General features: G+C 57.4%; 1 protein-coding gene across 1 annotated transcript; it reads right to left on the bottom strand.

Moving 5' to 3' along the window:
• Positions 1–637: 637 nt before the first annotated feature.
• On the bottom strand, positions 638–13,254 carry AGT (angiotensinogen). Its single transcript, XM_036829407.1, has 5 exons — positions 13,147–13,254; positions 7,600–8,467; positions 3,809–4,076; positions 2,002–2,146; positions 638–1,333 (listed from the first exon to the last, which is right to left on the bottom strand). Exons 2-5 carry the CDS (start codon positions 8,426–8,428, stop codon positions 1,142–1,144), a joined length of 1,434 nt encoding a protein of 477 aa, XP_036685302.1. The 5' UTR covers positions 8,429–8,467; positions 13,147–13,254; the 3' UTR covers positions 638–1,141.
• Positions 13,255–16,062: the final 2,808 nt, after the last annotated feature.

The following is a 16,062-nucleotide window of genomic DNA, read 5'->3' as shown; positions in this document are numbered from 1 at the left end:
GTCCGAGGAGCAGACGCCCACCCCGTCCCCGCAGTTCCCTCTGGAAGAGCCGGGCCCTTGGAGCGGCTGCAGGGGCCCAGTCCAGGGTGGGCGGGGCAGCTCCTACAAGCAGAGCCAAGACGCTGCCCACTCCCAGCCCTCGAGCCTCCGGCTCCCTCCCCTGCTCCTTGGCCCTTATGGATAGTGGCCACGCGGCGACGGCTTAGTCAGGGACCGAAGGTGCTCTGTGTGGCCGGCCTGCGAGGGCCCACCTCCCTCTCAGGCTCTGCCTGAGATCTAGAAAGTGGGGGGGCAGGCAGGCACTCAGCAGACTGTGAGGCGTGTGCCCACGTTCATGGGTGACAATTTCTCTCTCCATCTTGGGATCCCAGGCACAGCGTGAGCAGCAATCCTGCGGGGCGTCCGGGAGGACGGGTGCCGCTGTCCCCCGCCCAGTGCTTCCCAGCGGGGTGTGCGCAGCTGGTCACCATCACCTGGAACTTGTCCAGATGAGGCTGAGGACAGCCTGTGCCTTCCATGAAAGCCCCATCCAAACACGGCTCCAAGGCCTAAAAGGCCCTTTTGTCGGTACAGCCTGTCAGCTACTTTGCACACATGTGTCCTGCTGCTGCTGAGTGAAAGAGTTTTTCATTTTTGCTTATTGTTGCAAGACATTTATTAATAACGCAGGGATAGTCAGCCATGGGATTACAGTCTAACGTACATTCAGACGCTTGTGTTTTTTTTCGTCGTGTGTTTTTCAAAAACCACAAGTATCAGGGGAAAGAAAAACTGAGAAACCCGGAGAAAGGAACGCATCGTGGACCACTTGCAGGTCATCGTCACACTCAGTAAGCCAAAGGTGAGCCTGGGGCAACGAGAAAGGGGTGTTTTAATTTTAAAGCCCGATTTCTGTCCTCGATGAAAAAGGAAACCATTTGCGGTTTCACAGACAAGCTGGTGTGTTCAGGCTCCTTCAGGAGCAGTGGCCTGTACAGAACACGGCTCGTGGTCCTGCATCCCCCCAGCCGCCCGGGAAGGATGCTCATTGTACACAGCGCGCGTTTCCCAGGAGGAGCGGCCGCTCCCGGCCCCCGGTGGACTCCGTGGAAGAGAACGGGGACGGGTGGTGACACCGGCGGTGACACACGGGCGGCGGGCCTCACGCGGCGCTCAGCGGGTTGGACACGCGGCCCAGGAAGTGCAGGGCGGCCGAGTCTCGCTCCAAGACGGCCAACAGGAATGGGCTGTTCAGGGTCACCTCCAAGACCTCGGGCCCAGCGGGCTGTGGTGCGGACTCCGTGGGCTGCTCTCCCTCGTCTGCTTGTAACTCAAAGAGAACGCTGTTCAGCACCTGCAAAGCAGCGAGCCTGGGGGTCGCTCCTGCAGGCCGGGCCCTGGGGAGGACCACTCTCCAGCCTGCCCGCCCTCCCTCGGCCCGACTCACACGATGTGACAGCTCCTCCCCAAAGTGTCCCCCAAACCCGCCCGTCTCCACCTTCCCCTGCTGTCCCTGGCGGGTGCTTCTCTCTGCGAACTCAGCACAGAGGGCTCCGGGCCCACGACTGTGAGCCGCCCGGCCTCCCCTCCCTCCCAGCGTGCAGGCGTTTCTCGGTTGCGGGCGTCCGTCGCCCCCTGTGCCCCTGGACTGTCCGTCTACTGCTAAGTGCGTCCCTGAAGCCGGGAGCTGTGTGGCAGGGCCGGCAGCCGGTCTAGAGGCACTACTCCCCGGGTCCCGGTCCCCACCCTGCTGTAGGATCTGGGGAGGACCCGAGGCTGGGCCAGGCGGGACAGAGCCCAGAACGCGTGGTGGGGAGAGGTTTGCTGCTCTTCAGCTGTCCCTGGAAAGCCCCAGAGAGCTCTGGTCTCTTCTCTGCCACCCTGGGCCCCCAGCCGCCCGGCCATGCGCTCCCCTCTCTCTTCCTGCCCCCCGGGCCTCCTCTGTGTCCCTCCCCCCCCGTGCCTCCCAACTCCGGGAACACACAGAGCCCACGTCAGGCACAGACGCCGGCGGCACGGTACCTTTCCAACTCTGAGGTTGACATCGCTGATTTTGCCCAGGTTCGCCTCGGCGCCCAGCAGGGTGGGCAGCTTGGTCTGGGCAAGCAGGTCCTGCAGGTCGTAGGACCCTTTCAGTGTCAGCTGGGGCACAGTCAGGCGGATGGCCCTGGGGAGATGACACACGGTTACCAAGCTCCCGCTGTGAAGCCCCAGGCCACACCGGACTCAAGGAAGACCCGGAAGCCGGGTGGCATGTGTCCCCGAAGGAGGGGGCGTTTGCCACCCTCACCCAGCTAGGGTGTCTCGGGAAAATTTTCAGCGACAAATGCAACAAAAAAACCTTCATTTTCTTTGAAATTCTGTGGGAGGGATGTACAGTATTTAACAACGGTGCTCTCTGGGGGTTGATGTGAATAGTTGTCTGTTCTTTTTTCTACTCCTTTTTTAAGTTGGCTGCATTGAAAGCGTACTCGGTTAATTTTAAAACGCTGTCCTCTAAGATAACGTGTCGTGTCTCACTGTCTACCTTTCAGTGGTGAGCTCCCCGTGGGAGGGGGAGAAGGTACAATGTCAGCCTCTGTGCCGGGCATATCACTTATGTCAAGTCAGTTCACCTCCATGTACTACCTCTGCCTTCCTTGGGCAACCTGAGAGCCCATAGATGTTTCCGGCGATGTCCCAAACCCTTACAGGGTTGACAGTACACCCATGTCCAGAGCACCACTATTCACAACAGCCAAAAGGTGGAAGTGACCCAAGTGTACATCAGTGGATGGATGGATAAACAGACCGTGGCAGATCCCACAATGGAATACTCTCCAGCCTCAGAGAGGAAGGACATTCTGACACATGAGACAACATGCATGAGCCTTGAGAACGTTATGCTCAGTGAAATAAGCCCAACACAAAAGGACAAATACTATATGATACCACTTATAGGAGGTACACAGCGGAGTGGAATTCATAGAGACAAAGTAGAAGGGTGGTCGCCAGGGGCTGCGGGGAGGGGAAATGAGTTGTTAGTGATTAACGGGGACAGAGTTTCAGTTTGGGAAGATGAAAAGTTTCTGGAGACGGATGGTTGGTAGCACAAAAATATGAAGGTATTGATGCCACAGAGATATACACTAAAAAATGGCTCGGGTGGTAAATTCTAGGTTATGTGTTTACCACAATTTTTAAAAAATGACTTCAAAAGAGTTGACCTCAGGAGGCCCTCTGTGCCCCTTGGTGCCTGTCTCAGAACAGACTTCTGGACCCGCTGCTCTGGGCCTGATATGTAAGCAAGTCTAATGCCCCAGTGGAGGGGAGTTACTTTATTCCCGTCACAGGAGGAAAGAGGAGCAGATGACCCAGGCAGCAGACTAGGCGAGTCCTGGAGTCGAGCAGCACCCCGAGAAAGCCCCCCTACTCCCAGGGCTGTTGAAGGGGTCCCAGTGCTGCTGGAAAGTCCGTCCCCCGGAAGCTGTTGGAATGCAGCGGATCACACACGGCCAAGGTCCCCTCTCAGAGGGCGTGTGGACCGTGGGCCTCCCAGCCCTGTGGGTAAACGGAAGCACGGGGAAAAGCGGGCCCCCTCCTCCCCTACCTCTCCTGCACCCAGAGAGAGAAGACAAATCAAGAGCTGGGTCCACGGACGGAGGGGGCACTGCTGGGTGGAGGGTGCTCAGGCACCATCGCCACCCCACCCGCTGGGCGCCCAGGGCTCGGCCCACACCGCGCCCACGCCCACCCGTGCCCCCCACTGCCCGGGCAGAGCCATCCATGCAGCTCCCCGCTCTCCAGGGGCGCAGCCCAGGAGGGTCCAAGCAGTCTCCCGGAGCCGTACCGGGGAGAGAGATTCTTCATCCAGGTCAGGAAGGTGTGCTGGAAGGTGAGGGCCTCCACCTGCCGCAGGTCGGGGGCGTGGTGCGGCTGGATGAGCAGCAGGCAGGCGTTGGCGCTGAGGGGCACGCGGGTCACGGAGAGGTTGTTCTGGGTGTCGCTCCAGTAGTGGAAGGTGCCGACGCCCGAGAGCATGGGGACCGACACTGAGGTGGTGTTGTCCACCCAGAACTCCTGGAGCCCCGGCAGCAGGGAGAACCCCTTCATCTTTCCTGGGGACCCGGCAGGAGACAGGAAGGGAAGAGTCGGGAGAGGGAAGGTGGGAGGCAGGGCTGGGCCGCAGACCCCTTCCCCTTTCCCCCTCCCCCCCTCCCCCTCCCCTCCCCTCCCCCTCCCTTCCCCCTCCCCCTCCCCCTCCCCTCCCCCTCCCCCTCCCCTCCCCCTCCCCTTCCCTTCCTCCTCGCCCTCCCCTCCCCTGCCCTCCCCCTTCCCCTCTCCCTCCCCTCCCCCTTCCTCTCCCTCCCCTTCCTCTCCCTCCCCTCCCCTGCCCTCCCCCTCCTCTTCCCCTGCTCTCCCCTCCCCCTCCCCTCCCCCTCCCCTCCCCTCTCCCCTTCCTCCCCCTCCCCTCCCCTCCCCTCCCCTTCCTCTCCCTCCCCTCCCCCTTCCCCTCTCCCTCCCCTCCCCCTTCCCCTCTCCCTCCCCTCCCCCTTCCCCTCTCCCTCCCCTCCCCCTTCCCCTCCCCTTCCTCTGCCCTCCCCCTCCCCTTCCCTCCCCTCCCCTTCCCCTCCCCTTCCCCTCCCCCATTCCCTCCCCCCTTTTCCTCCCCCCTCCCTGCCAAAGCGTCACCCCTGCCCCAGCCCCAGGCTGCTCTGCACATTCCTGGCCCCCAAAGTTCACGAGCCCCAGGACCCCCGACCATCAGTTCCTCCTCCTGCAGAATCTACCAACTGCCAATGTTGAAGGCATAGTCCACGCCAGGCCCCAACCTGAGGCCCACAAAGGAAACCAGCTCGAGGACCCTACCCTGCTAATAACCAGGTAAACTCAGACCCAGAGCTGTCCTGGCCCCAAGCCTGGGCTCTGCCATGCTCACTTTAAAAAACAAACAACAAACCAGAAGAACCACTTTATCTCTTAGAGCCGTTTTAGGTTCATGGCAAAATTGTGAGAAAAGTGCAGGTCTTTCCCATACGTCCCCTACTCCCCCCTCCCCAGCACACAGCCCCCTACGGCCAGCATCCCCACTAGACGGTACGCTGGGTAACACTGAGGAACCGAAGTGGCCACGTCATCGTCACCCAGAGTTCCAGAGTTCACACGATTCACGCCTGGTGCTGGACGGTTTACAGGTTTGGACAAACGCTCAATGGCGTGTCCACCGTTATACTAGCGTACAGAATCGTTTTACGTTTCTCGGTACTGCTTGCTGCTAGGGACAGACAGCCGATCCAGTGACCAGTGGATGTGAGCGGAAGTGCTGTGTGCTACCTCTGTGCTGCGCCCTGAGCGGGGCGAGCCCTCCCTGTCCCCTCCCACCCCCAGGGGCGGGCTGTGGCATGGGGGTTGCGGAGCTGAGCTGCCAGCCGGCTCAGCTGTTGTTGAGCAGCTTGCTGAAGGCGCTGGCACCTGGGGGCACACCAGCGTATCCCTCCCTCCGCAGTCCTCCCAGCCCCTTGAACGGCCCATCGTGTGGTTGTTCCTGGGAGAACAAGGTGAGGTTGAGAGATGAGCCCATCGCAGAGTGGCCCCGGGGCACCTGGCACTTGGAGGTCTGAGCAGAGGTGACTTAAATGAGTCCGGGGTCTCCAAGGAGAGAGCGGGGAGGGAGCTGGGGGCAGGGAGCCTGGGTCTTGTGAGAAGGGAGTGGCCAGGGCACCCGGCCTCTGCCCTGTCCTCCATCCTCGGAGCCCTGTGTCTACAGACAAGGTCGGCTTCCGGGAGGGCTGCGCACGAGGAGCTGCAGTGTCCGTCCTCTGGCTCCCCAGGGGACCACAGACCTGGCAGGAGGCTGGTTAGTGTATAGGGAAAGAAGGACTAAATTTTTTCCACCAACAAGCGAAAAGGGAAAGAAGGGTGCCGCCTCCAAAAAGATCTGGGAGTCCGAAACGAGGGTGACTTCCCGCTTCTCTCCACTCCGCTGAAGAACGCAGCACCCGGTCCTCATCCAGAGATGAAGGACGTCTCGCCAGGCCAGGAAAACGGGTGTGGCCCTTTCTGGCACCAGTGGCCCTCTGGTTCTGCCTCTCGGGGGGCAGGCCTTTCGCATTGAGCTCTCCTCCCAGGCGCCTCTTAGGGACGGCGGGCCGAGCTCAGAGGCCCCCTCCACCCTCCACGCGGTGCGGCCGCCCCTGGCTGCGTGGCCCCTGCCTGGACTCCGCTCCCGGGACCTGTCAGCGCGGGGACCTGGGCCCTCCTGGGGTTAGCGCCTTCCCCCTGCTCCCAAAGGCAGGCTGGAGGCCTTCTCTTTGCAGATTTTCAGCCTTCCGGGATATTGTCAGAGTAAGAAAAGGACCGCGCTCTGTTCAGTCTTCCCCCGTCCCCACGGCCCTGCCCTCTGACCGCCTGCTTCCTTGTCTCTCGGCTCTGCTAGTTGCCCGTCCTGATGGCACCTCACGTGCAGCCTCCTCAGCCCACCCCTCCGTTCACAGAGCCGAGACCTCAGGGCCTGTTCCCAGGAGAGTTTGCCGGGCAATTGCACAACCTTCCAACCACTCACCCGGCTTCCAGTCCCCGCAGTGCGGGCCAGGGATGACCTCTGAGCAGAACGCCTGCCTCTCAGCTCCCAGACACCCACAACTCCAAACTCCCAGCATCACATCCAAAGTCTCAAAGTCTGGCCCTGACCCATCTTTGTGGTGTTGCCTAACACTGGTCCCATTCTCTCCTTCTGAGCTCAGGCCAAACAAAGCCGCTCCTGTTCTGGTTCCTCGCCCTGACCTTGGCAGCCTTGCGCCATTTCCCAGGCCTTCCTTCTGTCCTCTCCCAGGTGACGCCCCTCGATGAGTGTGCTGAGCCCCGGGCCACCTTCCCAGAGCGCCTTACCTGCAGCTCTGGGGCTGTGGCACTGGCCCGCGGGATCCAGCTTTCTGGTAAACCACAGTCAGCAAGCTGGGGTCGGGGCCTGTGCGGCCTCCCTGCTTGTCCCCTCTGAGGCGCCAGCTCGGAGTCTTGCAAGTATTACATCCTCAACAATTGTTTTTGAATGAATGAACAACTTGTGTCTTAGGGATTTTTTTTGGTAATAACCTCTCCCAATATGAAAGTGATGTAAGCAGACTGGTTATTTTTGCATGGGACAGTGACCTTCTCAAGGACGAGAACCCTTGATCTTCTCAACAGGCAGGAACCCGTCCCTTCTGAGCGTGGAGCTGGGCCACAGGGCCACGAGACGTGAGTTTAGAACCTGGGACCCCCGCTTGTGGCTCTACCATTGGGAGCGGTCCCTTTGTTTCTCTGTTTCCTCACTGGTAAACAAAGGCAATCACGCCTCTCACCGCATCACGAGGGGATTCAGTGATGAAAGTAAAAGGATGCAGTGCAGGAGCTGCACATAGTAGGGCAGCAGCGGGGGAGGCGGATGCTCGGCCAATGCCCATCCAAGGAGCCCAGTGGGGCAACCACTTCGTCCTCCGTGAGGGTGGCCCCAGGTACTTCTCCACATCTGCCACCCTGCCCCTCTCCAGGCCCAGCCCTGCTCAGCTGAACTGAGACGTCGGACATTAAGTCCGTACAGACGAAGAACTGCCACCCTCCTTCACCAGCCGGGGGCAGAGCCCCCCCGAGGGCTGGCCTTACCTTGGAAGTGGACGTAAGCGTTGAAGAGCAGGGTGCTGTCTGGGCTGACCCCTGTCAGAGGCCTGCCCATCTCCCACCCCGTCACAGCCTGCATGAACCTGTTGATCTTCTCGGCGGCGAGATCTGGGTCCGTGGACAAGTCTAGCGAGCGGGAGAGGGTGACAGGGGTGATGGCAGACAGGCCCTGCACGAACGGCTGCTTCAGGTGCAGGCCAGGGGCCGTGAACAGCCCCACCACCGTGGACAGGAGCAGCCTGGCCCGGCTGACGGCCCCGCCCTGGGCCACCAGGAGGCCCTGGATGGTCTGCAGGGCGGACAGGACCTTGTGACCATCCAGCCGGGAGGTGCAGCCCTGATCCTCCCCCGGGACGCCCAGGAACGCCTGTAGTCTGCTGGCCGTGGGGTCCAAGGCCCCCAGGTAGAAGGAGGTCAGGGTGCCAAAGAGAGCCACCGGGGAGAGTACAGCCCCGCTGGCCGCGCTCCGTGTCTCGCTCAGCATCTTGTACATGTGGAAGCCCATGAAGTTGAGCAACATCCCCACGTTCACGGCCCGCAGCCGGTCTTCGGCCTCCAGCTTCTGGGTGGCTCGAACCAGCTGTTCACGCAGGGCCAGCTCATCCACGGCGGACGACTTGGCCTGAATCGGGACAGGTGTGAAGGAGGGGTCTGGGGGCGACGCCGCACTGGGCTTCTCCAGCTGGTCACAGCTGCTCTTGCTGTAAACAAGGAGGTGGAAGGGGTGTATATACACCCGGTCTGCAGTGGCCAGGCGAGCCCAGGCCAAGAGGCAAAGGACGGAGGCCCCCAGGCTCAGGCCAGCAGGCGCCATCTCTGACGGGGTGCTCGCTTCTGCGGACCCTGAAATATTCTGTGAAGGGTGAAAGAGGATTACTGAATGCCCTCTAGCAATATTCCCTACGACCAGTCGGCACAGGAGAAATCCATCCATGTCTTACAGATGTCAGAAAGGAAGTGGTTCAGAGCTCTGTGGAAAATACCTGTGTATATGATCGAGGTGCACACTGCACTGTCACGGGCTGAGTCGTGCTTTCGCGGGGTTTTATTTTGGGGTTGGGTTTGGGTTTTGTTTAAATTTTAGAGTGGTGAGGATGCCTGAATATGAAGACATTTGTAGATTTTAAAGAAAAAATATGAAACGGTTCATTAAGTCAAGTAAAAAATGTAAACAAACGTTTTCACAAAATGTCGCAAGTATTTTTCTTCAAGAATATGTGAGTGGCTTATGTTATTTTTACCTTGTGCTAATTAGTGATATGATGCTTTGGTCAATAATTGCATGTTTAACAGAAGAGTAATATGGAAACATTTTAACTTATTTTTAAAGGAACACTTTGAGTAAAAAAGTATCATGATATTTATGCAAAAGTTTAAAAATTCAAATGTTGAAGTTGATGGAAGAAATGTTTACATATTGAGCTATGGGGAAGTCATTCTGGCTTATCCAAAATGGAGCTGGGTGGCCACTGCAGATGTGCTTTCAGACATGTTCCTGCATCACTGAGAACTTGAAATTTCTGAACTCTATCAGACTCAAGGACACTACCAGCCATTCTCAAAATAATACCAGCTAGCAGCTGCCAACTGCAACGTTATGGTCTCAAGGTCCCCCCTTGTAACTATGCAACCTTTTTGGACCCCAACCAATCCTTGCTAAACAAACACCCTTACTTCTTGCCAGTTCCAATCCTAATTCTTGACAAACAGCTTATGTAATTTTGCAGTTTTTGCCTTTACAAGCCTCCTCTATTTTGTTGTCTGGTGGAACCCAATTCACGTGCTTCCTGTATCCATGTCTCCCTGCTATAGTCCTCAGTTTGGCTCAAATCAAAGAGTTTTCTATTCCTAATATAGATTGTTTATTGATTATTTTCGTCAACAACGTCCTGACCCCCAGTGCCTCAAAGTGTGACTATATTTAGGGACTTCCCTGGTGGTCCAGTGGTTAAGAATCCGCCTCTCAGTGCAGGGGACGCAGGTTCAATCCCTGGTCGGGGAACTAAGATCCCACGTGCTGCGGGGCAACTAAGCCCACGCGCCGCGACTAGAGAGAAGCCTGCTCGCCGCAACGAAAGATCCCAGGTGCCGCAACTCAGACCCGACGTGGCCAAAACAAAAAAATAAAAATAAATATTTAAAAAAAAATTTTTTAAGTGACTATATTTGGAGACAGGGTCTTTATAAAGAGGTAATGTAGGTTAAATGAGGCCATCAGGGTGGCCCTAATCCAATCTGACTGGTGTCCTTATACGAAAAGGAGATTAAAACACAGACAGAGAGAGGACCGCTCGAAAATACAAGGAGAAGATGGCCAGGAGACCTGCAGGCCGAGGAGAGAGGCCTCAGAAGAAACCACCCCTGCCAACATCTTGATCTTGGACTTCCAGCCTCCAGAATCATGAGAAAATAGATTTCCGTTGTTTAAGACCCCAGCGTGTGGTACTTGTGGCAGACCATGGCGCTAATATGCCCACACGGTTATGGCTATCAGTTTTCCCCAGAGAACAAAACGTGGGGCAGACAGCAGGTCTCTGTGGGCCTCCAAGCCCCAGGGTAGGTGGCAAACCAGCTTGGAGTACAAGACTAACACACACAGAGGTTTTTCCTGTGTTATAAATCAGCCTGGCAAGAACAATCCAGCTGTGTAGTATCCCCTGGGGAATGTTCCCCTCATTTCCCAGCTATGTGTATAATCTAAGAATGGAGATCTCAGATTTGTTTGGTACGTGACCGTTCACAAAAGCCCTTTCCCATAGATCATCCTATCTAACCGTTACACGATCGCGTAAGGAAGGAATTGTTTCCCTTCTTTGCAGACACACAAAGGGGAGTTCCAAGATGTGGAGAAATGTTCCCCAGGTCATACAGCAAGGATGTAACAGACATCCGATTCCAACCTACTTTACTCTCCCCCGGTGCTCAAGGGACTCAGCCGGGAAGCCTTAGAAACTATGAAGACCTGGGCCTCACCCCCAGACATGCTAACTAAGGGGCCCTGGGGAGGGGTCTGGGAAGGGGTGTTTAGTCTCCCAGGGGTCTCAACATGCAGCCGGGACTAAGCCCCGTGGGCTCAGGCCGGGGAAGCCCAGGCATCCCTCACCTGTGTCAACCCCACACCAGCTCCCTCTTCCCTGCTAGTGGAATCCCCGAGGAGCTCTGTCACCCTACCAAGCCCCACCCACCAACAGCCGGATTTCACTGGTCTGTGTCGCGTTCTCCCAGGCGACACGGATGTGCCGCAATGGTTTAGAACCTCTCCCTAGACACGGGTCACCCGGGGCGGGCGGGACAGTCTCCAGCACCCTTTTGGCTCAAGAGCCCTGCGATTCTGCCCCAGCCTCACCTCTGGCCAAGAGCACGGGAGTGGGCCGAACCCCTGGGAGAGGAAGCTCCTGGGCCAGCTCTGCTCGTTTATTCTGCGATGGTTCTCACTGAGAGGATGCGTGCTGTCTGTATGGCTTCTTTCATTCCTGGCCATTTTTACACGGCACCTCCCTCATTGTTCTGAAGGGGTGTGCTGGACCACCAGGCTACCGGTCAGCCTCCGCATCCTTCCCCATCCTCCCCCGGCCCTCCCAGAGCTGGCCTGGGCCTCCTTGGAGCTGTGGGACGTCACCACAGCCTCCAGGTCACCTTGAGGCCTGGACGGTTCCTGCACACCCATGCACGGCCGGTCAGCGTGCTTTCCTCCCCCAGGCGTGCTGACTGCAACTGCTCTAGGCCTCCAGCTCCCACACGCTGTGTGCTCGCCCTGCTCTAGGCGCCGAGTGGCCAAGGGAACTTTGACCTCCGCTCTCAGCCCCTGCCTCCCCTCCTTCCAAGGCATTTGACACAACCCACTGTTCCCACGAGGAACCACACGACACGGAAACAAGGGACGGAAGATTCTCCCCTCTTTATAGGGCTTCCTGTTACGCGGGCCTAAGTTGCCAGCTGACGTCTCGTGTAAAAGGATGTAAAAGGCCACAGCAAGTCAAGTCGCCGGGGAAACCGCTGGGGCCCGAGCGCGGAGCACTCCTTCAGAGACAGGCCTGAGGGTCCCGGGTGGGGGCCAGGCAGGTAATCGCAGTCCCATGCTGGCTTCCTGGAGGCACAGCACCATTTCAGGTGATTTCTGAGACTGTTGCTGGCTCTCAGTTGTGGTCCGTGGCTGCAGCCCCGGTTCTAAGTCGGTACCCGGCCGGCCTGGCCTGACGCCCTCTCCTTGGGTTCCATTCTCTTCCATCCGCCCGTCCTTGGCCTCCCCCTTCACCAGCCCCTCCTCCTAGGCTTCCCTACTTCTCAGGGCCCTGTGCGTAAGGATAACGGTGAGGACGGCAGCTAAGGCATGTATAAGGAGGTTCACTGTTCTAGCGATTTCAAGGATCAAGTCCTCCAACCCTCACAGCCGCCCTACCTTCCTGCCCACGCCTCGCCGCCGCCAGATTTCATGCTGCGACTGGCCCCGACACGCCTGGCACTCTGAACTCACTCCCCCTGCCCTCCTTTCCCTTCCCCAAGGCACTGGTCACCTGCAACACTCTGTGTCACTGAGTTATTCTTTTATTTCTTCTGTTTAGCATGTACTGCCATGCTAAGCAATGAATGCAAATCCCACAGGAGTGAGATTCTTGCTCTGTTTTCTTCACTGATGTGTCTCACATTCCCCAAAATGTGCCAGCAAGTACTCAACAGGTAGTGGCTAAATGAATGGGTTAGTGCTGTTTTGCAGAGGAACAGAGAGGTTCAGAGACTTGCTCAAGGTCACACAGCCAGTAAGAGACAGATCTAGTATTCAAACCCAGAGCCCCTGACTCCACAGTCCACACTCTTAAGCACTAATCTATACTACTCATGAGCCAAAGTAATAAGACCATGTCTTTTTCGTTTATTCTAAAGTTCAGGAAGCACTTTCAGGATGTATTAGCACTCTTAATTTATAGCAAGTCCCTGAGCAAGGGAGGCCAGGCGTTGCCATTGGCTCCATTTTATAGATGAGCAAAGCAAGGCTCAGGGAGCCCGGGACCAGAGCCAGCACTGCCTCAACAGAGCTGCAGGAGACAAGGCCACCGCTCCCCTGAGCCCTGCGCGGACGCAGCCCCGGGCTCACTGAGCCTGCCCTTCCCCCCAGCTCCACTGCCTGCACAAGCCTTGCTGCCCCTCTGGCCAGAAGAGGACCCAGTGGACTGCTGACCACGGTGAGTCTTCTCCCAGGCCAGCCCCGCAGGACCCAGCCCCGCTCAGAGGGAGAGGCCAGCCTGCCTGCCGCTGAGGGGAGCAGGTCCCCTGGTGAGACCCAGGGTGGGCTCAGAGGAAGGACAGCCCAGGCCTGGGGGACGAGACAGCCTCAGCGTGTTCAGTGGTAACGTCCGCTGCAGCCCAGGTCACCACTGGCCCCTGGCGCCTGGGTCCTGGGTGCTGTTTAGCCGTGGCCTTCCGGCAGCTCTTCCCCTGCCCCCAGCAGAGCCCCCAGCTTTCCTCCCACAGCGGACAAGCCCCCCGGCCGGAGAGAGCTGGGGAGGGGTAGGTGCGGAGAAGGCTCCCACTTACCTTCTACTCTGGTCCCCAAGACAGGGGTGGCCTCTTCCTGTGGCTGGGCCGCTGAGGCCCTATTTATGTCTGCAGGGTGGGGACCGTGCCGTTCCGAGGCTGCCCTGTGTTCAGGCTCGGGACAGGGGTTGCATCACGGCGCCGGGCCATGGGGGTGGGGGCCTCAGGCAACTGCCTGACTAGAGGGACGGACGCCAGGCCAGGCGACTCTCACGCTGGGCCTCCGTCCAGGAAGCCAGGGAGATCGATGCACACTGTTGCCTCTGACAGACCGAGCCGGTACACGGTCGAGTTACACATTTACTGAAGTTCTCCCGAGCAGAGGCTGCTGTTATGGGACACAGGAGTGTCCCATGTGGTGGTGTGATGTGTCTCGGCCCCCAGATGTGATGGCCCGAGGCCAGCCGCCCAAGCCTTGGACCGGAGTCCCCTTGGGGTGTGCTTCTGAGAGGCCCCAAGGATGTGCGGGCTCATGGGCGCAGCGGGAAGGGGAAAGCCCCGCTCAGGTGGCCTGGGGGTCGCCTGACCCGACGGCCCTGAGCGGCCCAGCCATTGTCCAAATAACCACTGGGCGCCCACTCCACGCGAGGACCTCTGACAGGCGTGGGGAGAAACACACAACCAGCAAAAGCATCTTCTAGAAGCTTGTGATTTATCTGGGGAGACCATTAGACACTCACTAGACTCAGACAGATGGGAAGGTGCCCACAAAATGCTTTCAGATTGTGAGACACATCAATCCCTTAAAGCTGGGGAAGGTCTCAGGGTTCTCCCTGTCACTTGAGTCAAACCTTGAAGGATAAATAAGTTGGACTTGGAGGTTAAAGAAGCGCTTTTCAAGGGTAGAGACAGATATGACAGTAACAGAGGTGGGGAAGCATGGGGCTTGTCCGGGGGTCACCAGCCAGCCCAGGGGCTGGAAGCGGGGGGCAGTGATGGCAGCAAAACTGCCGCTGCTCCTGGGCTGCCCCCCCCACCCCGGGGATGGCGAGAATCCCCCAGACACAGAGTTTCAGGCCAAACTCTGCAGGAACTGGAGTTGGCACACAAGATGCCAGCCTGGGTCTGGGCCGTGTAAAGTGAGTGACAGGGAAGGAAGGATGCTGGTTAGAGCCCGAAGACCACTTCAGAGGGTAGAGGCGACGCCCGGAGAGGGAGGGATTGAAGACATCTGAGCAAAGCGAGGGGCATGATGCTGGACTTCTCCTTCAAAAAATTCATTCTAACAGCGATACCGTCATAGGAGGGCTGGAGGAAAGACGAAGAAGGTACAGGCATCACGTTTCCAAGCTCAGGTTACTGAGAGAAGGATGAAACCAGTAACCCCCGAGAGGGACACGGGAGGTACAAGAGCTCTGGGGAAGGACTGCACAGAGTTTGAGTCTGGATGGGTTTCTTTTGAGGTGTCTATTGGAACCCATTGCTGAGCACTTGGGGAGACGGTTCTGATGCTCCAGAGGGCGGTCCAGGCTGGGGACACAGATGCGGGAGACAAGTGCACAACCAGCACGTAATCCAAGGCCAGTGGGAGGTGTTTTACCCAGGGAGAGTCAAAGTGAGGAGAGGAGCCGCGAGGGAAATCCAGGGGGAGAGGGGATGGGATAGGGGTCAGCCAGCCTAGGAGGGGTCCAAGGGGGCAGTGCAAGAAGCAAGAGGTGGAGTTCCAGAGGCCAGGGGGCAGTTCTGATAAGTGAGGAGTTACGGCCTGAAAGAGGTCTTCTGAGCAGGATGTCATAATGGCTTAGAGTCACTGGTACTGAGATGTGTCCACACAAAGCATTTTTGATCAATCATTGACTAACCCTTTAGCGCTCGTCAAAGGCCAAGAGGAGGTGGGGTGAGGTCATGGGCGAGTTGGAGAGCGGCCTCAGGGAAAGATGAGGGAGGGACCAGGCTGAGATGGTTTGAGAAGACAGTGGAAAGAGAAGTGAGCAGATTGAACCGTGAGCTCCTCTTTATTGAAATGTGATAATGAAAGAAGAGGCATTATTCTGTATTCTCAACTCTAAAAGAGAAGGAAGAAAGAATTAATATTTACGGAGCAGCTGCTGCATGCCAGGTATATAAATCTTTCAACATGGCTGCAGTATAAATTTTACTATACCCACCACCTAGGGAGAGAAAACTGAGGTCCAAAGAGGCTCAGCTATTTGCTAAACGTCACCCAGAAGGAATCCAGGTCTGTCTGACCCCAACACCCATTATTTTTGTACCACTTTTGTTCATTTGCCCAACAACTATCTATGGAAAACCTATTAGAATACATGTCAAGAATGGAATTCACCTCTGAGGTGACAACTGGAAACAAATCAGGCACAGTCGCCACCCTCATGAAACCTACAGTTTTGCAAAGTGTCAAAATTAATCCGTAATTGCATAAGTAATGATTTATTTGCAGTTTGCATAAATGTTAGGAAGAAGAGTCGTGTGCAACCTGAGGATAGAACAGGAAGCCTGGTCTAGCCTGTACAGTCAGGGAGACTCACTTTGAGAAAGGAGAAGGCAGGGCAAGGCCTTGAGGATGAGTGGAAGTGGCCCCGGGAAAAGTGTTGGTGGGGCCCCGACCTGCACTGGTCGGGGTCAACCTGGACCCACGTCTGACAGTCTACGACTCTTGCAGAGACAGGATGGACCAAGGGATGACATAGTCCTCTGGGCAGGTCTCTGTCCTGCTGGGCTGGGAGCTGCCCCTCACTCCTCTCTCTGCCCTGAGTGACCACAAGCACGCTTCTAGCCCTAGGAGTCCCTTACCTACCTGTCAACTCACCTGGACGCACAGATTTCCCTGCACTGAGAGAAAGATGCACCCAGCCCAGGGGAGGGTCTGGGCTGAGAAAAGTGCTCTCCCACTGGGCAGCCCACTTGCCCCTCAGGCACTTAGTTTGGGCATTACAGATAAAATTTAAATTGTGCTTG

The sequence above is a fragment of the Balaenoptera musculus genome, chromosome 16, assembly GCF_009873245.2.
Source record: "Balaenoptera musculus isolate JJ_BM4_2016_0621 chromosome 16, mBalMus1.pri.v3, whole genome shotgun sequence".
NCBI lineage: Eukaryota > Metazoa > Chordata > Mammalia > Artiodactyla > Balaenopteridae > Balaenoptera > Balaenoptera musculus.
Note: the sequence above shows the minus strand (reverse complement) of the source record. Positions and strands in the feature narration are given on the sequence as shown.